Here is a 24,429-nt window from a genome sequence, read left to right as displayed (position 1 = left end):
CCCAGCCACGTACAAGTCCATGTGTTTCTTGGGACTGATCCCTTAAAGACTGCTGCTGATGCTGAGTGCCAGGCTCCACCTCCATACTGACACAATCTTCCTCCTCCTCCTCTTCCTCCTCGTCCTCTTCCTGTGTGATCGGCGGGCACGCAGGAACACTGTCTGGATAAAGGGGGCCTTGAGAGCTAAGGAAGTCCTCCTCTTCCTGCCTCTGTTCTGCCTCAAGTGCCCTGTCCATTATTCCACGCAGCGTGTGCTCCAACAGGTGGACAGTGTCACTGATGCATGCACTGTCACTGCTCACCATCCTCGTGGCCTCCTCGAATGGTGACAGGACAGTGCATGCATCCCTGATCATGGCCCACTGGCGTGGGGAAAAAAAACCAAGCTCCCCTGACCCTGTCCTGGTGCCATAGTCGCACAGGTACTCATTGATGGCCCTCTGCTGCGTGTGCAGCCGCTGCAGCATGGCCAACGTTGAGTTCCACCTGGTGGGCATGTCACAGATTAGGCGGTTCTTGGGCAGGTTAAACTCCTTTTGGAGGTCCGTCAGCCGAGCACTGGCATTATATGACCGGCGGAAATGCACACAGACTTTCCTGGCCTGCCTCAGGACATCCTGTAAGCCCGGGTACCTGCCCAAGAACCGCTGCACCACCAAGTTAAGGACGTGAGCCAAACAGGGCACATGGGTCATTTGTCCCTGTCGGAGGGCAGAGAGGAGGTTGGTGCCATTGTCGCAAACCACCATTCCTGCCTTAAGTTGGCGTGGCGTCAACCACCTCTGAACCTGCCCCTGCAGAGCTGACAGAACCTCTGCCCCAGTGTGGCTCCTGTCCCCCAAGCACACCAGCTCAAGCACCGCATGGCATCTTTTGGCCTGCGTACTTGCGTAGCCCCTTGAACGACTACGGAGCACCGCTGGTTCCGAGGAAGAGGCCATGGAGGAAGAAGAGGAGGAGGGGGTGGAGGAGAGAGGTGTGTCACAATCAGCATTTTGGAGGCGTGGTGGCGGAACAACCTCCAACACTACTGCACCTTGTCCTGCATCCTTCCCAGCTGCCAGCAGAGTCACCCAATGCGCCGTGAAACTTAGGTAACGTCCCTGTCCATGCCTGCTGGACCATGAGTCAGCGGTAATATGCACCTTACCGCTGACCGCCCTGTCCAGCGAGGCATGGACATTGCCTTCCACATGCCGGTAGAGAGCCGGAATCGCCTTCCGTGAGAAAAAGTGGCGTTTGGGTACCTGCCACTGAGGAACCGCACATTCCACAAACTCACGGAAGGGGGCAGAGTCTACCAACTGAAAAGGCAGCAGTTGAAGTGCTAGCAATTTTGCCAAGCTAGCATTCAACCGCTGGGCATGTGGATGGCTGGGAGCAAACTTCTTTCGGCGGTGCAGCAGCTGGGGCAGGGAAATTTGCCTGGTACAATCTGACGTCGGTGTACCAAAAGCAGATTGCCCACAAGTACTTGGCTGTGACACACCTAATTCTACACCTTCATTCCTCTCACTGCAGGTCTCAGAGAGGACTGAAGGTCTAGTGGGGTTGGAAATCTCAGCTGATGAGGAGCAAGGAGAGATCCTCTTTGTTCTTTGGTGTGGGTCTTTTAGATACGCTTGCCAACGAACTGCATGGCAGGTCAACATATGTCTGGTCAAGCATGTGGTACCCAAGCGGGAGATGTTTTGGCCACGCGAGATACGCTTGAGACATATGTTGCAAATAGCAGCGGTGCGATCTGATGCACTCGTCTCAAAAAAGGCCCACACCAAAGAACTTTTTGAATAACGCGCAGAGACTGCAGCGCCCTGCACATGTGGAGCTTTGGGGTGTGATGCAGTCAATGTGCTGCCCTTAGGCTGGCCCCTGGAGGGCATCCTGCCTCGTTGGTGATGTGCCGCCGCCTCCTCCTCCTCCTCCTCCTCCTCCTCCTCTCTCCTATCAGGCACCCACGTTGAGTCAGTGACCTCATCATCCCCTCCCTCCTCATCACTGGAGCAAACCTGGCAGTATGCTGCAGCAGGGGGAGCATGACTGCCAGATTGCTGTCCTTCTTGGGCACCCCCTCTGTCCGTGCTCATGTTACTGCCTTCATCGAGCTCAGTATCGTCATCAGAGCCTTCCAAACGCTGGGCATCCTCCTGGAGCATGTACCCAACACTGTGGTCAAACAGTTCGAGGGAATCCTCATGAGGACATGGTGGAGCTAGGGAAGGAGTCACTGATGACATTGAGCTGAGGGAAGAGGCCGCTGCTTTGCCAGACAAAGCACCCTGGGCATGGGTGAGAGAGGATGAGGAGGATGAGGACGGCTTGGTCATCCACTCGACCAAGTCTTCCGCATGTTGCGGCTCAACACTGCCAGCTGCCGAAAAAAAGGCCAAGCGTGTCCCATGGCCACGTGCTGATGAGGATGCACCGTCTCCACGACCAGCACTAGACACAGAGCCTGCTTGCCCTCTCTTATTGGCTTGTGACTGTCTGCCTCTCCTTCTTGGCCTTCCAGACATACTAATGGCCTGTAGCTGCACTAAGCTGGGATAGAACACCTGTAATTTTCTTCAAGTAGCTTTATATACTGTAACCAGACAAGCCTGCCTGTCAGTAGGAAGATAACAGGAACGGATCTAGCTGAACACTGTGAGCAGGACGCACTGTACTAAATGTAAATAGTCTAGCTGCCTGACCGTGGTACTAATAGGATCAAATAGAACACCTGTAATTTTCTTCAGGTAGCTTTATATACTGTAACCAGACAAGCCTGCCTGTCAGTAGGAATTTAACAGGAACGGATCTAGCTGAACACTGTGAGCAGGACGCACTGCACTAAATGTAAATAGTCTAGAAGATAACAGGAACGGATCTAGCTGAACACTGTGAGCAGGACGCACTGCACTAAATGTAAATAGTCTAGAAGATAACAGGAACGGATCTAGCTGAACACTGTGAGCAGGACGCACTGCACTAAATGTAAATAGTCTAGAAGATAACAGGAACGGATCTAGCTGAACACTGTGAGCAGGACGCACTGCACTAAATGTAAATAGCAGGAACGGATCTAGCTGAACACTGTGAGCAGGACGCACTGCACTAAATGTAAATAGCAGGAACGGATCTAGCTGAACACTGTGAGCAGGACGCACTGCACTAAATGTAAATAGTCTAGAAGATAACAGGAACGGATCTAGCTGAACACTGTGAGCAGGACGCACTGCACTAAATGTAAATAGCAGGAACGGATCTAGCTGAACACTGTGAGCAGGACGCACTGCACTAAATGTAAATAGCAGGAACGGATCTAGCTGAACACTGTGAGCAGGACGCACTGCACTAAATGTAAATTGCAGGAACGGATCTAGCTGAACACTGTGAGCAGGACGCACTGCACTAAATGTAAATAGTCTAGAAGATAACAGGAACGGATCTAGCTGAACACTGTGAGCAGGACGCACTGCACTAAATGTAAATAGCAGGAACGGATCTAGCTGAACACTGTGAGCAGGACGCACTGCATTAAATGTAAATAGTCTAGATAGAAGATAACAGGAACGGATCTAGCTAAACTGAATACAGTGTATATATATATATGCAACACCTGGGATGCATATATATACACAATACACTGTAAGTGCAGCTAACTGACTGACTGTTCTGCCTAATCTATCTAACTCAAATCAAATGACACTGTCTCTCTCTCTCTCTATCTCTCAGCACACCGGAACACACACTACACAGGGCCGCCGTGCAGGCGGCCTTATATAGTGTGGGGTGTGTACTAAATCCCCTGAGCCATAATTGGCCAAAGCCACCCTGGCTTTGGCCAATTACAGCTCTCTCTACTGACGGCGCTGTGATTGGCCAAGCATGCGGGTCATAGTGCATGCTTGGCCAATCATCAGCCAGCAATGCACTGCGATGCCGCAGTGAATTATGGGCCGTGACGCGCCACACGAATTTAGCGCGAACGGCCCATAACGTTCGCAATTCGGCGAACGATCGAACAGCCGATGTTCGAGTCGAACATGGGTTCGACTCGAACACGAAGCTCATCCCTACTCATGAGTTAACCACTTAAAGACCAGCCTCGTTTTGGATTTTAGGTGTTTACAAGTTTAAAACAGGTTTTTTTGCTAGAAAATTACTTAGAACCCCCAAACATTATATATTGTTTTTTTTCTAACATCCTAGAGAATACAATAGCGGTCATTGCAATACTTTTTTTTGCACCGTATTTGCGCAGCGGTCTTCTAAGCGCACTTTTTTTGGAAAAAATTCACTTTTTTGAAAAAAAAAATAAGACAACAGTAAAGTTAGCCCAATTTTTTTTTATATTGTGAAATATAATGTTACGCCAAGTAAATTGATACCCAACATGTCACGCTTCAAAATTGCGCCCGCTCGTGGAATAGCGTCAAACTTTTACCCTTAAAAATCTCCATAGGCGACGTTTAAAAAATTCTACAGATTGCATGTTTTGCGTTACAGAGGAGGTCTAGGGCTAGAATTATTGCTCTCACTCTACCGGTCGCGGCGATACCTCACATGTGTGGTTTGACCACCGTTTTCATATGCGGGCGCTACTCACGTATACGTTCGCTTCTGCGTGCGAGCTCGTCGGGACAGGGCGCTTTAAAAAAATTTTTTTTTTTTTTTTTTTATTATTTATTTTATTTTATTTATTTTTTCACTGTTTTTAAAAAAAAAAAATTTGGATCACTTTTATTCCTATTACAAGGAATGTAAACATCCCTTGTAATAGAAAAAAGCATGACAGGTCCTCTTAAATATGAGATCTGGGGTCAAAAAGTCCTCAGATCTCATATTTAGACTAAAATGCAAAAAAAAAAAAAAAAAGTCGTTTAAAAAAATGACACTAAAAAAATTTGTGCCTTTAAGAGAGTGGGCGGAGCTGTCGTAATGACGTCGCTCCGGCCGTCACATGGTATGGAGACGGGTAGGCGCCATCTTGGCCTCACTTGTCTCCATACCTCAGCAGGGAAAGGACCCGATCGCCTCCGCCGCTACCGACGGCTCCGGTAAGCGGCGGAGGGTGCGGGAGAGCGGCGGGAGGGGGGGTGGCACCTCTCCCGCCGCCGATAACGGTGATCTCGCGGCGAACCCGCCGCTGAGACCACCATTATCGTGTACAGAATCGCTCACTGAAAAGATGGATATCTCGGTTGTGGCAGCAGCTGCTGCCGTTACCGAGATATCCATCTTCAAAAAAATGACGTATATATACAGTGAGCGGGGCTGAAGAGAATCTGCAGGCTCTGCTTCCCTTTTTTAGGAGTAAATGTCTCCCCTATTGCAGGGGATGTCTGGAATTGCAGCTGTATCCAACCCTTTAGGGTTGACGGGCTACTTGCCCTCCATGATTTTTATGCCGCCCCATTTGCCCTCCAGAGCCCCCAGCAGGATTTCTTTGTAAGTTCTGATCATGTCGCGTGCACCTCCACATCTTGAAACATTGGATCTTGCCCAGATGGCAGGGAGCAAGTTGATGATGGTATGGTGCTCCCTGTTCACCTGTATGAACAAAACCCACCTACAGAGGAACATGTGACTTTCTCCCTTACCTCACCATGATATAGTACACTGCATGAGCGGCCTATTACCAGTCCTGAGTGCTGTTGGGTTGGCTTAATATTAGGTATATGCCTTCCCCTTTTCTTTTTTTTTTTTATATAATCTTTATTATATATTATTTTCAAATATAACAAATAATAATACAGGGGGTACAAAGAGAAGAAAAAAAAAGGGGGGGGGGATCTAATAAATCACAGTGTAGTACCATAAAAGTATACCAAACCATATATATTAAAAGGATGTGCTTTAAAGAGTAAAAGAACAAACGGTGCAAACTTTTACTAAAACCTTGACGTAAGTGTGTCATGAGATACTTATGACTTCTTCATCCTGCGTCCACCATCATAATAGAGGTGGAATCTATGGTTGAAACCACCACTACATCTAAGCAGGTCAACAGTAACCATGTTAAGTAAACAACATCCTGTTAGTGTCCAAGAGTTAGACCCTAGCCGGAAAAAAAAGGGGGGGTGGGGAAGGGGGTAAAAAAGAGGGAGAAAATTGGGGAGGGAGGATGATGGGTATATCTAATAATCCCTGACATATCTGTCTAATGGCTAGCACAACTGTGTGAATTAAAAGTGCAATATCATTATCATTATGTAGATCTTGGGGTTAAATAAGTATGCCGTGGCTCTCATCCTTCAAAGTTGTTTAAGGGGCAACTCCAGCAATGTCTGATCTACAGGAAGCGGCCCCAGGGGAAGCCTGGAGGGGAGTCGCCGTATCCCTAGACTTATAATGTGTCCATGTCGCCCAGATTGCATAAAATTTATCAAACTTATCTTTACATTTTGCCATCCACTCCTCCGCTGCCATGACCGAGTCAATCAGGCCCATCCACTCGGTTCGTCTCGGAATACGGGTTGATTTCCAGTGAACAGGGATCAAACGCCGTGCAGCATTTAAGAGGTGTGGGAGTATCGACTTCCGGTACTGACTTAGTGGGGTGGATGGCACATGCAGCAAGAACTCCATGGGGGAGTCCGGTAAATCCACATCTAGGATAACCTTTATCTGGGCTCTAACGTCTAGCCAGAAGGGCCGGAGCCTCGGGCACTCCCACCAAATATGTAGGAAAGTGCCCCTAAGCCCGCAGCCCCTCCAACATGCAGCCGAAAATGTCGGATATATTTTCGCCAATTTCGTTGGTACCTTATACCATCGGGTTAATAGTTTGAAACAATTTTCCTGCGTTTTGGTATCTATTGAGCTTTTATGAGTGAGCCGATAAAGGTTATTCAATTGGACCTCAGTAAATGTGTGTCCCAGGTCTCTCTCCCATTCCCTAATGTATGTAGGTTTGTTCTGAGATTCCGCAGACTGCAGCATCGCATAAAGCAAGGAGATAGAGTGAGCAATGGGGCCCTCAGATTTACATAGTTTTTCGAAGGGGGTTAGTGATGAGGGGGGTCGCACAGGAAGAGGTAAACTCTTAATAAAATGCTGTAGTTGCCTATATCGCCATCCATCCATAGGAAAGCTACCAAACTGGGATCGGAGCCAGTCTAAGGACACCATACCTTGTTCATGAACAAACCGTCCACAGCGAACCTCCCCATCACCAGTCCAATTGCGGAGGTAGGAAAGGTGTTCCCCTGGAGTGAACCAGGGAAAGCCTCCTAGCGGTGCAAGCGGGGACGTTGGCTGTGACAGGTGCTCCTTTGAGTTAATGGTATCCCACAATCTCAGTACATGTATAGTGATCGGGGAAACAAAGCTCGAAAGACCTCTGTTCTCACGCGGGAGCCAAGGGGCATGAGACAAGTTGCGTCCCGCCAGAAACTTCTCGAGAGGAACCCAAGCCTTGGTAGAGGTGTGGTGGTGTCAGTCGAGAACTCTCTGCAGGGCCACTGCCTCATAATATTTGCGGACAGAAGGCACTCCCAGTCCTCCCATATTTTTAGGGCGTTGTAGCGTACGGAGAGCTAAGCGGGGTACATGACCCTGCCAAATAAATTTGACAAATAGGCTGTTGAAGGTCGAGAAAAGAGATCTGGGCAAAGCAATAGGTATCATCTGGAGAAAAAACAGAATTCGTGGCAGTACATTCATCTTCAGTATGCTGACCCGCCCCATCCACGAAAAGGAAGTACGATCCCACCTAGTTAAATCAGCTTTGATAGTTGTGAGTAATGGTGCAAAATTGCATGAGTAAAGTTGTGTTATATCAGCTGGGAGGTGAATCCCCAGGTATTTTAAGGAAGAGCAGCACCACGTGAAGGAGAAGGAGGCCTGTAGTTGGGAGCGCATTGCTTGAGGAACACTGAGGGGGAGAATCTCGGACTTGCTATAATTAATTTTGAAATTTGATAAAGAACAGAATCTGTTTAATTCAGACATGATGTTAGGTAGGGAGATCAGTGGGTCTGTAACATAGAAAAGAACGTCGTCTGCGTAAGCCGATAGTTTATGCTCTGTCGTTCCCACCGTGAGCCCCTTTATATTAGGGTTTGCTCTGATTATGTTGAGTAGTGGTTCTAGAGTGAGGGCAAAAATCAAGGGGGACAAGGGGCACCCCTGCCGTGTACCGTTTCGAATAGGAAAGGGGTTGGAAAGCGTTCCATTTACTTTAACCCGCGCTTCGGGGGAACTGTATAATGACCCTATCCATTGGAGCATATTACTTCCCAAGCCCAATCGAGAGAGCACCGCCTGCAGATAGGCCCAGTCCACCCTGTCGAAGGCCTTCTCAGCGTCCGTGGATAAGAGAAGACAGGGTGCACTGGGCCGACGCAGGTTCGCCCAGTGTATCAATTGTATGGCTCGATTGGAGTTGTCCCTAGCCTCCCTACCTGTTATAAAACCCGTTTGATCTGTATGAATCACCGATGGGAGGATAGGTTTGAGGCGATTAGCCAACACTTTCGCGAAAATCTTGATATCAGTGTTCAGTAATGAAATCGGCCTATAGCTGCTAGGGGTGGAGGGATCCTTGCCCTCCTTCGGAAGGACGGTGATGTGCGCCATCAACGCATCCCTCGGGAGGGTGGTGCCCGAAGCTAACGCATTGAAATATGTGCACATTCGGGCAGCCAGGAGGTGAGAAAATTTGCGATAGTACGCATTAGTTAGTCCATCAGGACCAGGGCTCTTCCCATGCGGAAGATCCTTAATGATTGCTTCTATTTCCTCCACCGCTATAGGCCTATCAAGCTGAGCACTAATTTGTTGCGAAATTTGTGGTGTGAGTGCCTCCTCCAAGTATTGCGCAATACGGTCTGCCTTCTGAGAGGGCGTATGTCCTGCAAGTGTGGCTGGGAGTTGATAAAGTTGGGCATAATAATCGCGAAAGGCATCTGCAATTTTAGAGGATAGTACAGTTTGGGATCCCGAGGGCGTTTGAATTTTATGGACATGTCCGGATGTGCGTTGCCGTTTCAGGGCCCTGGCCAGTAGTTTGCCACACTTATTACCAAACTCATAGAATTTATATGAGACGTATCGGAGTCTGTCACGGGTTCGTTTTTCTAGTAGGTCTGAGAGCTGTGCCCTGAGGGCTGTTAATTTCTCGTATAAAAGAGGGGTCAATTGTCGTTTTGTGTTTGAGTTCTACTGTACGCAATTGTGTCAGCAAGGATTGGAGTTCCCCACAGCGGGCCTTTTTGAGCCTAGCTCCTTGGGCAATAAATTCACCTCTTATCACAGCTTTATGTCCCTCCCAAACATATGCTACCCCAGTTTCTCCCGTCGCGTTTTCTTTGAAATACAGAGAGATAGCATCTGTCACCTGAGCTAACGCTACTGCATCATCTAATAGGTTTTCGTTCAGGCGCCAAGTCCATTGGCGAGCCTCTGAAGACAAAGGTGCCAGGGAGATGGAAATGGGTGCATGATCGGAAATCGTCATAGATCCGATCGACGAGCCAGAGAGTGATTCCAAAAGGCGTTGATCTACCAGTAGAAGGTCTATCCGCGTGTACACTTTATGTGTAGCGGAATAGTAGCTGAAATCTTTTCCAGTAGGATGTGTCACTCTCCAGCAGTCGATCAGATGACTAGCGTGTAAGGTTTTACGGAAGCGCTTAAGAAACGCAAATGAGTGTGTAGAGTGGCCTGAAGAGGTATCTAACTGCGGGTCGGGGCACACATTGAAGTCCCCTCCCACAATGAGACGCCCCTCGCGAAATTCGGAGAGGGAATCCAGGACCCTCTCCAAAAAATCTAGCTGCCTAGAATTGGGAGCGTACAGCGCCACAATTGTAAATTTTTGGATGTATATAGTGCCTTTCAGAAAAACAAATCTGCCTTCAGGATCTGCGCGGTGGTCAGTGGTGATGAAGGGGCAATTTTTATGGATCGCCACCGTGACCCCACCTGATTTAGATTTGGGTGAATTGCTGAGGAACCATTGATTGTATTTGTGTGTGGGGAGGCGAGGGACTGAGTCAGCTCTGAAATGAGTTTCCTGTAATAATAAGATATGTGCACCAGATCTCTTTGTCTCAAGCCACAACTTACTGCGTTTGGATGGAGAACTCAGGCCCCGTACGTTGTATGACACGATTTTCAGATCAGCCATTGCTGGTTATCCATAGGGTCCCCCAGAGGGCGCGAAGAGAGCGAGGAGAGAGCCACGGCATACGACCCAGCAAATCTAAAGTGCTGATAAGAAAAGCAAATGAGTATAACCCATGCAATAGATAGACAACCCTTCCATAGACATCATCATAAAACATTGAGGAGAAAAACCATAAAAAAAGAGGGGGGGAAAGCATTGGGAGAAAAATTAGGAACATCAAGAAAACAAAAAACGTAATACCCTGTGGGTATTCAGTAACCTCTAGGTGCAACGGTGCCGAGATCGCCCGCCGGCCTAGTGGCACCACAAAATGCGGGCGATCACTGCGTCGTGCATTTCCTTCTACAAGGAATGTAACTCTCATGAGTTTACCTATGGGGGGAAAGTGGAGAGTCACTAAACAGGAGCCCCAACTGAGGGGACCCGCTCCTCTATGTGAGCACCTCTGAAAGTCAGGTGTATGTGAGAATTATCTGCAACAGCAAAAATTGAACCAGCAGAATTTAGAACCAAAACACGGACATAACGCCAGTCCTGTGGGTGGAAAGTTGAAGCCTCCAAAGTCGTTTCTCCACCTCAACGTACAGCTGGGGAAGAAGGAGGGTCTTGCTCCGTTGCGGCAGTTTGTCCATTCCGAGGTTTGTTGCGTCGTCTGCGGCGGGCTTGCTGCCAAGGTTCCTGACGGGCTGGTAGTGGAACTTCAGAGGAAATGCGCCAATCAGGTATGTCCACAGGGGGGAGACCAAGGCGTGAGAGGAAATGAGGAAGATCTGACTTGTTCCGCAAAGTGATTTGTTGGCCATCTTTTGTGACGGAAAGGCTGAAGGGGAATCCCCAGCGGTATACCAAGTGTGCTTCCTGCAGGACTGCCAGCAGAGGCTTCAAGGCCCTGCGCTGCATCAGCGTGCGTCTGGATAAGTCCGGAAATAAGGACACTTGTGCTCCATCAAAATCCACATGGCGCATACCTCTAACATGAAACATGATGCGCTCCTTCACAGTATACTTATGCAGTTTACAGATAATGTCTCGTGGTTTATCAGGGTCTTCTGAGGGAGGTCTAAGGGCCCTGTGCGCACGATCGATCTCTATATGGTCGGGAGCTTCTCTCCCCAGAATTTGGGTGAACAGCCCCTGAAGTGAGGGGATTATGTCCCTAGGGCCTGTGGCTTCTGGCAGACCTCTAATGCGAATAATGACCCTGCGACTTCTATTCTCCACATCATCAAGTTGATCGAGCAAAGAGTCAATCCGTTGATCCTGCATTTTACTGTGTGCTTGTAAAGCCTGTAGGGAAGGGTTAATGTCCTCCACTGTCGCCTCTAGGGCCTCCACCCTGCCTCCTATGTGGGCAGTGTCAGCTTGTAAATCCTCAATGTCCTTTCTAAAGGCCTTCTCCATGCGGGCCATGAATCCTTCAATGTCTGCCCAGGTAGGAAGGGCAAGGATATGGGACCTGAGGTCGCCGTCATCTTGGGCTATGTGCGGGTCTCTGAGTCCTGGGGCTATGTGTTGGGAGAGTCCAGAGCTGGGGGAGGGAGAGGCGGCAGATCGGGCCGGGAAAGCGTGCAGAGGGGTATGGTCACGGCTCTTCCCCGCATCCCTCCTACCCGGGCTACTGAACGGGCTTCCTCTGGATTCTGGAGAGGATGGGAGAAGGGGGGATGTCGGTGGATGGCGCGGCGACATGGCTGGGGATGCCGCGTGTGCGGCCTGTGAAGACTCACCCGGCGCCATCTTGGATTCTGCTCCCGACCGTCTTCCCCCGTAAAAAAAGGCCTCAAGAGAGCTGGAACGGAGCCGTGGGGTTCTCCGGGGCTGCGGGGATGGCTTCCTCCGTGTCGGCATCTCACAGAGCCGGCGTCTGGGTCAATTTGTGCTGCTGCAAGGAGCGAAGTATGGAGCGGGTCAGACGGAGCTCAGCTCATACACGTCCGCTCTGTTCCATGTCTCGGCCACGCCCCGCCTTCCCCTTTTCTTAGCTAAAGTGACCTGGCACTTTATGGGCAATGTTCCTAAATGGCATTAAATCTGACCTCCAGCTTTCCCTTCTGTCTTGCACAGTTGTATCGGCTCCTCTCCTGGAATGAAATAGCTTACCCTGCCCTCACTGTGAGCTTCTCACAATGTGCATTATAAGCTGCAGTAAGTCAGAGCGAGAGAGCCTAATTTCCTAATTTTTCCTCCCCTGACCTGCTTCTTCTTATTCTTTTGGACTTCAGTTCTTTCAGTCATGGATCATCATAATGCATGGGTGTTGCCTTGAGTGGACTTGCGCATCCATGCACCTAGGACAGCCCACCCCCACCAGACTGACATCCGCCCGTTATGTAACTTTGATGTTTGCATAACTCCCCCCTAAAGTCCATCAACATGCATCAAGGCTGAGGGTTCTTGAGGAGAGTACGGAGGCAGGGTGCCGTGATGTTTTCAGGAAACTAATGTACAGAAGGCTGTGAAACTTTGTGCTCCATGTAAATAATGAGCTCTGCATGCAAATAATAGGATATCACTGTTTGAGTGCAGATTAGGAAGGGTTTAAATTCATGTTTTGGCTGAAACCAGAAAGAAGTGGTCAGTGGTGGCCCAATCAGTTGCAGCCAGGGCATTTTGACCTGATATGGCCATATTAGGTCGGTGATGTCACTAGCATCTCTGCCCATTTGTTTAGGTGCAGCTACGGGGTGGGGGAATGCCCAGGCCACAGCTGATTGGCGGTCCAACACGGACTGCTTCCTTTTTGGTGGATTGGAGCAAACCAAAGCCTGTCCCAATTGGTGATTGCAGTTCACCCCAATGTTGTAGTATGTGAATAATAATAATAGTGTGTGTATTTTTATAATACAGTGCTTTGAAAAAGTATACCCCTTGAAATTTTCCAAATTTTTTCATGTTACAACCAAAAACATAAATGTATTTTATTGAGATTTTATGAGATAGACCAACACAAAGTGGCACATAATTGTGAAGTGGAAGGAAAATAATCGATCCTTAAAATTTTTTTACAAATCAATATCTGAAAAGTGTGGCATGCATTTGTATTCAGCCCCCTTTACTCTGATACCCCCAACTAAAATCTAGTGGAACCAATTGCCTTCAGAAGTCGCCTACGGTAATTGGTAAATAGAGTCCACCAGTGGCTGTGCGTTTATTATGTGCGCTGCCCCCTCTGTGTAGAATGGATGGATTCATGCACAACATGAATCTATCCATGGGCGCTGTAACCAACCCCTATTCATGCATCCAGCCCCTTTTCTGACACCGGTGCTAGAATTACAGCCGTGGGGGTGTGGTGTGTGTGTTTTTTTTTTTTTTTTTCTGATTAGAGCTATAGGCTTCAAAAAAGGTGGACTTGGAGCGCAAAGCATTGCGCTTGCTGTCCACCCAGGTGTGTTAGAAAAGCAAATATTCATTTGCTTTGCTAACACTGAAGCTCAGCCAATCAGGAGGCGTGGGTCTAATACCCGTCACCTGATTGGCTGAAGGCACAGGCGCTCCGGTTGGATGCCGTGCGGAAGAAGACGCACGGGAGGACAGAGAACCATGGACGACACCGTCTGACCTGCTGCATGTCCCACAGCTCGCCGCCGTCACCCACCACCAGGATGGGGTAAGTGTGTGCTGGTCAGATGACGAGCGGTGGGGGGGTTTGCACAGGCTGCATGTGAGGTGTTTGGTGTTTTTTTTTTTTTTTTTAATTTTCACTTTTGTTAATTTTAAATTGTGTAATTTAATCTCAGTATAAATAGAGCTGTTCTGTGAAGCCCTCAGATTTATTAGAGAACCTTAGTGAATAAACAGCATCATGAAGGCCAAGGAACACACCAGAGAGGTCAGGGTTAAAGTTGTGGAGAAGTTTAAAGCAGGGTTAGGTTATAAAAAAAAAAAATCTCAAGCTTTGAACATCTCACAGAGCACTGTTCAATCCATCATCTGAAAATGGAAAGAGTATGGCACAACTGCAAATCTACCAAGACATGGCCGTCCACCCAAACTGAGAGGCCGGGCAAGGAGAACATTCATCAGAGAAGCAGCCAGAGGCCCATGGTAACTATGGAGGAGCTGCAGAGATCCACAGCTCAGGTGGGAGAATCTGTCCACAGGACAACTATTAGTCGTGCTCTCCACAAATCTGACCTTTATGGAAGAGTGACAAGAAGAAAGTCATAAGAAGTCCAGTTTGCAGTTTGTGAGAAGCCATGTGGGGGACACAGCAAACATGTGGAAGAAGGTGCTCTGGTCAGATGAGACCAAAATTGAACTTTTTGGCCTAAAAGGAAAACGCTATGTGTGGTGAAAAACGAACACTGCACATCACCCTGAACACACCAGGAACAAGGAAGCTGGTCAGAGTTGATGGGAAGATGGATGGAGCCAAATACAGGGCAATCTTAGAATTAAACCTGTTGGTGTCTGCAAAAGACTTGAGACTGGGGTGGAGGTTCACCTTCCAGCAGGACAACGACCCTAAACATACAGCCAGAGCTACAATGGAATGGTTTAGATCAAAGCATATTCATGTGTTTAGTATGGCCCAGTCAAAGTCCAGACCTAAATCCAATTGAGAATCTGTGGCAAGAATTGAAAATTGCTGTTCACAGACGCTCTGCATCCAATCTGACAGAGCTTGAGATATTTTGCAAAGAAGAATGGGCAAAAATGTCCCTCTAGATGTGCAAAGCTGGTAGAGACATCCCCAAAAAGACTTGCAGCTGTGATTGCAGAGAAAGGAGGTTCTACAAAGTATTGACTCCGGGGGGGCTGAATACAAATGTACGCCTTGTATGCTTTTCACATATTTATTTGTAAAAAAATGTTTAAAACCATTTATCATTTTCCTGCCACTTCACAGTTATGTGCCACTTTGTGTTGGTCTATCACATAACATTCCAATAAAATACATTTACGTTTTTGGTTGTAACATGACAAAATGTAAAATTTCAAGGAACGTGAATAATTTTTCAAGGCACTGTAATTACAATTCTGCGAGATGTGCACCACACTGTCTACATCAACCATTCCCAACCAGGATTCCTCCAGAGGTGGATAGCAGATCCATGAGCTGTGGCTGACTTCCCACTTGATGGATTCAGCATAGTTTCAGGGCCAATGCCATGTGGCAGAGCCAGCAGTAGAGATGAGCCAGCTCGCCGAACAGCGAACATTACGCGGTGTTCGCAGCAAAGTATTAAACTTTTAAACTATTAAAGTCTATGGGACATTAAAATGAGCACTTTTTGGTCTTTCATGTTAAAGGCTTCTATGCAAGTTATTGTCATAAAGTGTTTGGGGACCCGAGTCCTGCCCCAGGGAACATGTTTCGAAGCAAAAAATTTTAAACTGACTTTTTTTTTTTTTTGGGAGCAGTGATTTTAATAATGCTTAAAGTGAAACAATACTAATGAAATATTCCTTTAAATATTGTACCTGGGGGTTGTCTATAATATGCCTGTAAAGTGGCACAGTTTTCCCGTGTTTAGAACAATACCACAAAATTACATTTCTAAAGGAAAAGTCATTTAAAACTGATCGCGGCTGTAATGAATTGTCGGGTCTCGGCAATATAGATAAAACTCATTGTAAAAAAACGGCATGGGTTCCCCCCAGTCCATTACCAGGCCCTTTGGGTCTGGTATGAATATTAAGGGGAACCCCAAACCAAAAAAAAAAAAAATGGTATGCGGGTCCCCCCAAAAAAATCCATACCAGACCCTTATCTGAGCACGCTGGTTGTGATGGTCTGCAGGCTGGGGGCTTATAGGAATCTGGAAGCCTCTTTTAACAAAGGGACCCCTAGATCCCGTCTCACCCCCCCCCCTCCCATGTGAATTGGTAATGGGTATTGTTCTAAACACGGGAAAACTGCGGCAGTTTACAGACATACTATAGACGCCCCCCCAGGCACGATATTTAAAGGAATATTTCATTTTTATTGTTTCACTTTAAGCATTATTAAAATCACTGCTCCCGAAAAAATGGCAGTTTTTAAAACTTTTTTTTTTTTTTGCATTGATACATGTCCCCTGGGGCAGGACCCGGGTCCCCAAAGCCTCTTTTTTTTTTTTTTTTTTTTTTTGGCAATAACTTGCATATAAGCCTTCAAAATTGGTCCTTTTGATTTTTCATGTTCGTGTCCCATAGACTTTAACGGGGTGTGTGTGTTCGTCCAAATTTTTTACCTGTTTGCAAGTACTGGTGCAAACAGAACCGGGGCGTTTTCGGCTCATCCTTAGCCAGCAGTATGACGCCAATGATCCGTTTTTGCTGTCTGTAAAGGAAGGTGTTTTGACTACTACTGTAAGAGGAGCATTTTTTCCCAATGACCAAAAAATTAATGGCTTCCCTGGTGTAGATACAATTTGAAGTACCAGCCATAAGGGTTTTTTTTTATTTTTGGATAATGTACTGAAAATAAAATGCTTTTATTTATTACGTTTTGATTTTTGTGTGGATGAAAAGGGGAGGAGGGGAAAGGCAAAATTATAAGCACATGAAACTTCCACTTGGTAAAATCCAAACTGGAGACCTGTAACCTCCTTCTTTTTTTTTTTTTTTTTATTTGACTTTAGTATAGCGGTCTCCGAACTACGGCCTTGGTGCTGGATATGTTCTTTATCTGGCCCTTGGAGCACTATTCTTCCCACCGACACCTATGATGGGTCACCATCTTTTCCTACCCTAAAAGTGTGAAGGACAATAAACTGGCCCGTTCTTAAAGTTTGGAGACCCCTGATTTAGTCCCTAGGTTGGTATGCAATCCATGATTTCTCCTTTCTGGCACAAAACCTGACCTACATCACACAATGTTATGGGAACCCTCATGCTTAAAGTATTTAAACACTTCCCTTGTAATTCCGGAAGACGAGATCTTTGCACAGATGGCCGTAATAACCAGCCTAGTGTGTAGGTATGAGGGCTGACTAGATTCCTTGATTGCTGCTCTGCACAGTGGACCCAATTATCTATGGCTTCATGTCTTGTCATGTGTCAAAGCAAACCCTACTTAACGCAGCTGTTGGGTGTATTAAGTGGTAACCCCTTCAAGTCTGGGGTAATGTATACCTTGGTGAGAACAATGCATTTCACACAGCTGGCCCATGTCCGTTAAAGCTTTGTAACTTTACCGGGACCAATGGGACTTTGTTAGAGTTCATAGTGAGAATCTTTGGATCTTGCTGTAAAACTGGGTAAACACGTGTTGTGTTTTTTTTTTTATTTTTTTTTATTTTTTTTGTTCCTTTTTAGGCTTGCACAGAGATGGTGATGCCATTTTGCTCTGATGGAGTCAATGACATGTTTGAGCCCCAAAAGTGGGACTTCAAAACCTATTCAGATGAATGCTACAAACAGTGGGGAGTGCGGCCTCGCGAAAAATGGATCACAACCATGTACGGTGGGAAGAACATCAGTTCCGCCAGCAACATCCTCTTCAGGTAGGAATGTTCATACTTGTAGGTGGGATAGTGGGTAGAAGAAGAAGGGGGGGGGGGGGAAATCTGTCCTTTTTTATATCGCAGCCTTTATGAGGGTGCCATCTAGTGGTCTTGTCTGCAATAGCCACAGTTTGTAAGAAATGTATAAATCAGTGTTTCTCAACTCCAGTCCTCAAGGCGCCCCAACAGGTCATGTTTTCAGGCTCTCCATTGTTTTGCACAGGTGAATTGATCAGTTTCACTGCCTTAGTAATTACCACAGCTGTTTCATCTGAGGGAAATCCCTAAAACATGACCTGTTGGGGCGCCTTGAGGACTGGAGTTGAGAAACACTGGTATAAATAAATAGTATGGGATTTGAGAAAAAAAAAATTGTAATATACTCGCCGCCCCACTGCAGCAGCTCTCCCACGTTGTCTCTGGGCCCGAGGAATGAAGTGATCACGTGACCACTGCTCAGTTCTTGGGCTGATTTGATCAGAGAGCAGTCCCTGTCAGTCACCGCTCTCAGCTATACCCGTTCAGTGCTCACTGGAGTGCCGGGCTGGGGACAGGGTTGAAGCGGTGGGTTCAAGTTCTCAGCTGTGCGCTGAGAGGCAGCGTCAGCCAGGAAGCGGGGTGGATCCTGACAGTATTGTCAGGACGCTTCCCAAGTCTGGAGTGGCTTTGCTTTGTCAGCTGGCCATAGTCTACTATAAGCTGACTCTGGGTCATAGGAGGGCAAAAGTAATTGTACTCCTGTGGCCCACAAGAGAAGTATTGACAAAAATCTTTGGCCATACTACTTTTAAATTGCTCAAGTGTGTGTGTGTGTGTGTGTGTGTGTGTGGTTTTTTTTTTTTGTAAATGTGGAGCAAAGCAACAGGTTCTTTTTAATGCCTCCTAACAGCAAATACTCACTAGCCTTTCCTTCACTCCTTCTCCTTTCACACTGCCAGGATTGAGGTAAGGAGGCCTTGAAGCGCCCGTTCACTCTAGTTGACGTACACGGGGCTGAGGACGCTGTCCTTCCCTCTGAAGGCACTACACCCACAATGAGAGGGTGTAACTGGCTGTCTTGCATAGGCAAGGCACAGTTCGCTTTAAAGTGTTTGTAAACCTTGGACATGAAATATGAACAAAGCATATCCCTCTATAGTGTGTACTTGTCTCAATCTAGAGCACATAGGGGTTGATTTACTAAAAGCAAATAGACTGTTCACTTTGCAGTTGCACACTGTAAGAGCAATTGTTCCAGAGTTTAGTAAATGAGCAGGAGCTCTGCTGATGTCCATAATCCAGTCACTTGCAAGCAAAAATGTTTGGGTTTTTTTTTTTCCTTGCATGTGATTGGGTATTCTTTGCAAAGTGAAGCTTTCTCAGTTACTAAGCTCAGGAGCAACTTCACTTTGGAAGGTGCACAGTCTATTTTGCCTTTTGTAAAACAACCCCTAAGCAGTGGCAGCTGGTGCTCCATCGGTCAGGGGGGGGGGGTGAGTGACTTTAAATGGACCTGACCTACCCCCCCCCCCCAACCTGGTCACTAGCTCCCTTATCCTGTGCTGCCCCTGGACTCACATGTTGCAGTGGCTTCCCCATCCTCGGTGTCCCCCCTCCATCTTCCAGTGCCGGCTGGTGAATCGGGCTTCCCTTTTTTTTTTTTTTTTTTTTTTTTTGAAGCCAGCGCTTCAAAAAATGACCCCAAACACACCTCCAAGATGACCACTGTCTTACTAAAGAATCTGAGGGTAAAGGTGATGGACTGGCCAAGCATGTCTCCAGACCTAAACCTTATTGAGCATCTGTGGGGCATCCTCAAACGGAAGGTGGAGGAGCGCAAGGTCTCTAACATCCACCAGCTCTGTGATGTCGTCATGGAGGAGTGGAAGAGGACTCCAGTGGCAACCTGTGAAGCTCTGGTGAACTCCATGCCCAAGAGGGTTAAGACAGTGCTGGAAAATAATGGTGGCCACACAAAATATTGACACTTTGGGCCCAATTTGGACATTTTCACTTAGGGGTGTACTCACATTTGTTGCCAGCGGTTTAGACATTAATGGCTGTGTGAGTTATTTTGAGGGGACAGCAAATTTACACTGTTATACAAGCTGTACACTCACTACTTTACATTGTAGCAAAGTGTCATTTCTTCAGTGTGAAAAGATAAAATAAAATATTTTACAAAAATGTGAGGGGTGTACTCACTTTTGTGAGATACTGTATGTAGGAGGATTTGTTTAATCTCTGTGTATCCCCTGAGGCCAGTCACTGCACTAGGTATATGTTGGGTTTACAACAACTTTAATTATACATGGGCAAACCTTACTACCCGGTTTCCCCGAAAGTAAGACCTAGCGTGATTGTTGGTGATGGCTGCAATATAAGCCCTACCCCCCAAATAAGCCCTAGTTAAAGTCCTTGTAGATCTTATTTTCAGGGGAAACAAGGTAGGGCTTATATTGCAGCCATCACCGACAATCAGGCTAGGTCTTATTTTCGGGGAAACAGGGTAGTATGAGTGAAAGGGGCTGTAAATCCCTGGCTTAATGCCACCCTTCCCAAATGGAAACCTCTACCCAGCTGCAAAGTCAAGTTTGATTTGGTTTTGCTCTGCTAACTCAACATTCATGGCCAATGATTATCCATTTAGCTATGGAATGAGTTGGAAGATTATATGCTTATAAGTGTTTAGTCTGTCGCAGTAGAGTGTAGACACTGTTCCAGCTCAGGTTTCACATACAGTGAACTTTCTGGTCATTTTGATTCTGTTGTTTTTCCTAAAAGGCAATCTGAACATATGATTCTTTTCCAGTAATGGTGATCTAGACCCGTGGTCGGCTGGAGGAGTCAAGCAGAGCCTCAGCGATTCGCTGGTCGCCATTCTTATACCAGATGGAGCTCACCATCTGGACTTGCGCTCCAATAGCGATTTTGACCCCAAGTCGGTGATCGAGGCTCGTGCTCTGGAAGTGGCTTACATGAAGAAATGGATTGAGGAATACAGACAACAGTTAAACATTCAGGACTTCTAAAATTCTTTCTCTGGAAACAGACTTTTGAACACTGGGATTGCTGGATTGCCATATCTTCTCAGGACCTTGTTCACCTTTCTTAATGCCAATTACCTAGAAAACTTTATTCTGTCTGAAAGCAGTAGAAATTGATCCAAGTTAAAGAAGATCTATAACCAAAACATGTTTTGGAGGTATTCTGCTTTTAAAGCAAACTTGTAATGAAATGAGATGCAGGTGGAGCAACCCTAAACCACATGAGGGACCTGTCTTCTGTGCACCGGGGGGACCCTCTAAACTACATCACTAGTTCTATTCCTATCACACTCCTTCCTGGGAAAAGAGTGGAGTAAGGGGGTACTTCAGTAACAACTGGCTGGTCAACTGGCATCTGAAAAAGGAAGAAGTGTTTCCAACAGTTCATGGATACTTATGTAGTCCAGATATTTTATATTGTAATTGCTTTAAACTATGTGTTATGGATCCATAGTGTGCTGGTGACCTATACATAGGGGTTGATTTACTAAAACTGGAGAGTGCAAAATCTGGGGCAGCTCTGCATAGAAACCAATCGGCTTCCAGTTTTTTGTTTTTGTCAAAGCTTAATTTGGCAAGCTGAACTTAGAAGCGGATCGGCTACCATGCACAGCTGCACCAGATTTTGCACTCTCCAGTTCTAGTAAATCAACCCCTTTTTGTCTTTTCTAAACCATATCAGAAAACTGCCCACTTTGTACTGAGGGAACGGCATCAGGAAGCTGTGCTCTGTGCAAACTCCTGAACCACATCCATAGTTCTGTTCTATTCCTGTCACTCGTTCCTGGGAGAGGCCTGGAGCTTTTTTTGCAGCACCAAGCAGATAGTCAACTGCTATCCACATAGAAGACAATATATGTTGCCAGTACATAATGGATCTATAGTCCAGATATTTGGTAATTGCTCCCATAAATAGTTGGACTATATAAAATGGCTTCATGGTGTGTTGGCTGCATATGTCTTTTCTTTCCTAAACTCTATGGGGGAGATTTTGCTAAAACTGGAGCACTTGGAATCTGGTGCAGTTGTGCATGGTAGCCATTCGGCTTCTAACTTCAGCTTTGTTGAGTTAGGCTTCAACAATGAAAGCTGATGGCTACTATGCAGAGCTGTACCAGATTTTGCACTCTCCAGTTCTAGTAAATCAACCCCTATGTGCCATAAATGTGCAGTGATTTCTGGTTCAAGCACAAGCTCTGGCCTGCCTACAGGACATCCTACAGTGTAATGATTGACCTGTTTTACATGCCCTCAATGCATTGTAGGCTGCTGAGGCTGTAATTTCAGGCCTTTATACATTTGAGCTGAAGTTTGTCCGTGGTTGTGTGCGCTTGCACAGCTTTCGAAAAGATATGCTCTTTGTTTCCTAAATTATTGTACTTTAGTGCCATAATTGCTTTGAAGTCTAAGTGTAACCCATCATCCAAGGGCCCCAGATGTCTACTTACCTGGATACCTAAGCTTTGGCCTACTGCATTCTTCACAACTTGGGTATCTCTACTGCTATTTTGTAATGCCAGTACTTTCCCCGTATTCTGTGAGATATCACAAAGGACACGCAGGGGTTGATTAACTATGACCCCTTTCACACCGGGGCTGCTTGTGCGCTAGCGGTAAAGCGCCGCTCGTCTTCACGGCGGTTTACCTTTAAGTGGAGCTTTTTGACTGCTAGCGGAGCGCTTTTAACCCTCCTTTGGCCGCTAGCGGGGTTAAAAGCAATCCACCCGTATTGTGGTGCTTCTGAAGCACTTTTCAGGCGCTTTGGAAGCGCTGGCCTTTTATTTCAATGGGAAGGGAGTTTTGGGAGCCGTGTATACACCGATCCAAACTGCCCCAAAGATGCTGCTTGCAGGACTTTTCCTAACTTCACACTGGGGCAGTGCGCTTGCGGGACAAGTCACACTGAAATAAATGGGAGGCGGCTTCCAAGCACCATTTCTAGCGCTAAAATGCCTGAAAACCTCCTCAGTGTGAAAGGGGTCTAAAAGCAAATAGAATGTGCACTTTACAAAGTGCAGTTGCACTCTGCAAGAGCAGTTGTTCCAGAGCTTGGTAAATCAGGGAAAGATTCACTTTGCAAAGAATACCCAATGACGTGCAAGGAAAAAAACAAAAACCTTTTTGTTTGCACATGATTGGATGGTCAAGGTCAGCAGAGCTTCCCCTCGCTTACTGAGCTCTGGAGCAACTGCTCTTGCAGAGTGCAACTGCACAGTTTATTTGCCTTTTTAATAAATCAACCCCACAGACACTTGGGTAAATTTACTACAGGCAAATAGACCGTGCACTCAGTGAGCTTATGAGGCCAAGCTTCACTTTGCAAAGAGTACCTAATCGCATGCAAGAAAACCTTAAAGGCATTTTTGCTTGCACATGATTGGATGATGGAAGTCAGCAGAGCTTCTGCTCATTTACTAAGCTCTGGAGCAACTGCAGTTTATTTGACTTTAGTAAATGTACCCCTTAAAGTGGCCCACTGTACTGTGCAATTCTGTTATCTGTTTTTATATGGGCAGAAAATAAGTCCGATTTAGATAGAAAGCATTGGGATGTGCTGAGCCCTGCAATGTGGCTTTTATCAAATGTTCACTTCCATGAGAATAAGTTACTTTTCCCAGTAAAGATGTAAAAAATGCTTGAATATTATTTTTATTTTTTGTTCCTAAAGAGGCGAACAGTTTACCAGGAAGCTTACTCAGTAAAGCCCATACGTAAAGTGATGACGGTTTACATTAACCCACAGCAACTCGTATGGGTCAGTGTACATTGAACGGTTTGCCTTACTGAATAAGACTACGTCTCCAACTTTAACAAGTCTTTAAAATAACTTTTGTAATCTTGTAATTTTGTAAGGACTGGATCCTTTTTGTGTATTTTTGTGTTCTCCTTTTTTTTTTTTCAAATTTTTGTACTGTTCTGACAGTCAGTGACCTTATCAAGGCAATAAAACTTATTTCTAATCTGTGATCCAGCATGGACTGGGAGTTTTTTACTAGAACATTTATATTTAAGCAAAATTCTAATGGCTTCTAGTCAATTTACTTTTACTTTTAAATGTGAGATTTAATTTTTTCGAATACGGTCATTGCTGATGAACCTGTCTTGTGTTTGAAATTTGCAGAGTTGCCACCCACATGTTTTGTTTTTTATTTCAGGTACCTATATAGCGCTGTCCATTTACTGTACACAAAGCTTTACACGTATATTGTACAGTCACATCAGTCCCTGCCCCCCCCAAGGAGCTTACAATCTAAGGTCCCTAACTCACATTTATACACGTACTAGGGCCAGTTTAGACAAAAGCCAATTCACCTTCTAGCATGTGTTTGGACTGTGGGAGGAAACTGGAGTACCCGGAGGACGCAGGCACAGGGAGAACATGTAAACTCCAAGCAGGAGGTGTCATGGTTGGGATTTGAACTCACGACCATAGTGCTGCTAGGCAGAAGTGCTAACCACTTAGCCAATGAGGGGATTATACAGTCTTCTATTGCAGGGACCAGCCAACCAAAAGAGATTTAGTTGTCGTGAGACTTTTCTAAACGCCCTCCTAGCGTAGGATGCTAGTGTTCTATCACGGCTACATGATCGTTTTTATGTTTTTGGGGTTGTATTCAAGATGTGCAAAGAGTAATCACACAAATACTTATAAATATAACCTTTATTTAAGTAATGACAGATAACAAATGGAGTAATAGAAAATATAACAATAATACTTCACTAAAGATGCCGTTTCACCAAGGAGTCCTGCCTGCTTTCACAGCGTGGCACAGATGATCAGAATCGGATGCATGCATGATAGCAGCTCTGATACAAGATTGAATATTCCAAGTTTTTAGCTGTGTTGCATA

At 46.2% G+C, this 24,429-nt stretch overlaps 1 protein-coding gene across 1 annotated transcript in view; it reads left to right on the top strand.

Annotated features, from left to right (window-relative positions):
- Nucleotides 1–23,545, top strand: part of PRCP (prolylcarboxypeptidase) — a 74,715-nt gene extending 51,170 nt beyond the window's left edge. Inside the window, exons 8-9 of the mRNA XM_073612822.1 lie at nt 17,365–17,552; nt 20,344–23,545. Of these exons, the coding sequence (XP_073468923.1) occupies nt 17,365–17,552; nt 20,344–20,563 (408 nt within the window). The 3' untranslated portion in view covers nt 20,564–23,545. The remainder of the gene's footprint in view (nt 1–17,364; nt 17,553–20,343) is intronic.
- Nucleotides 23,546–24,429: the final 884 nt, after the last annotated feature.

This window comes from Aquarana catesbeiana, linkage group LG02, assembly GCF_042186555.1.
Source record: "Aquarana catesbeiana isolate 2022-GZ linkage group LG02, ASM4218655v1, whole genome shotgun sequence".
Classification (NCBI taxonomy): domain Eukaryota; kingdom Metazoa; phylum Chordata; class Amphibia; order Anura; family Ranidae; genus Aquarana; species Aquarana catesbeiana.
Note: the sequence above shows the minus strand (reverse complement) of the source record. Positions and strands in the feature narration are given on the sequence as shown.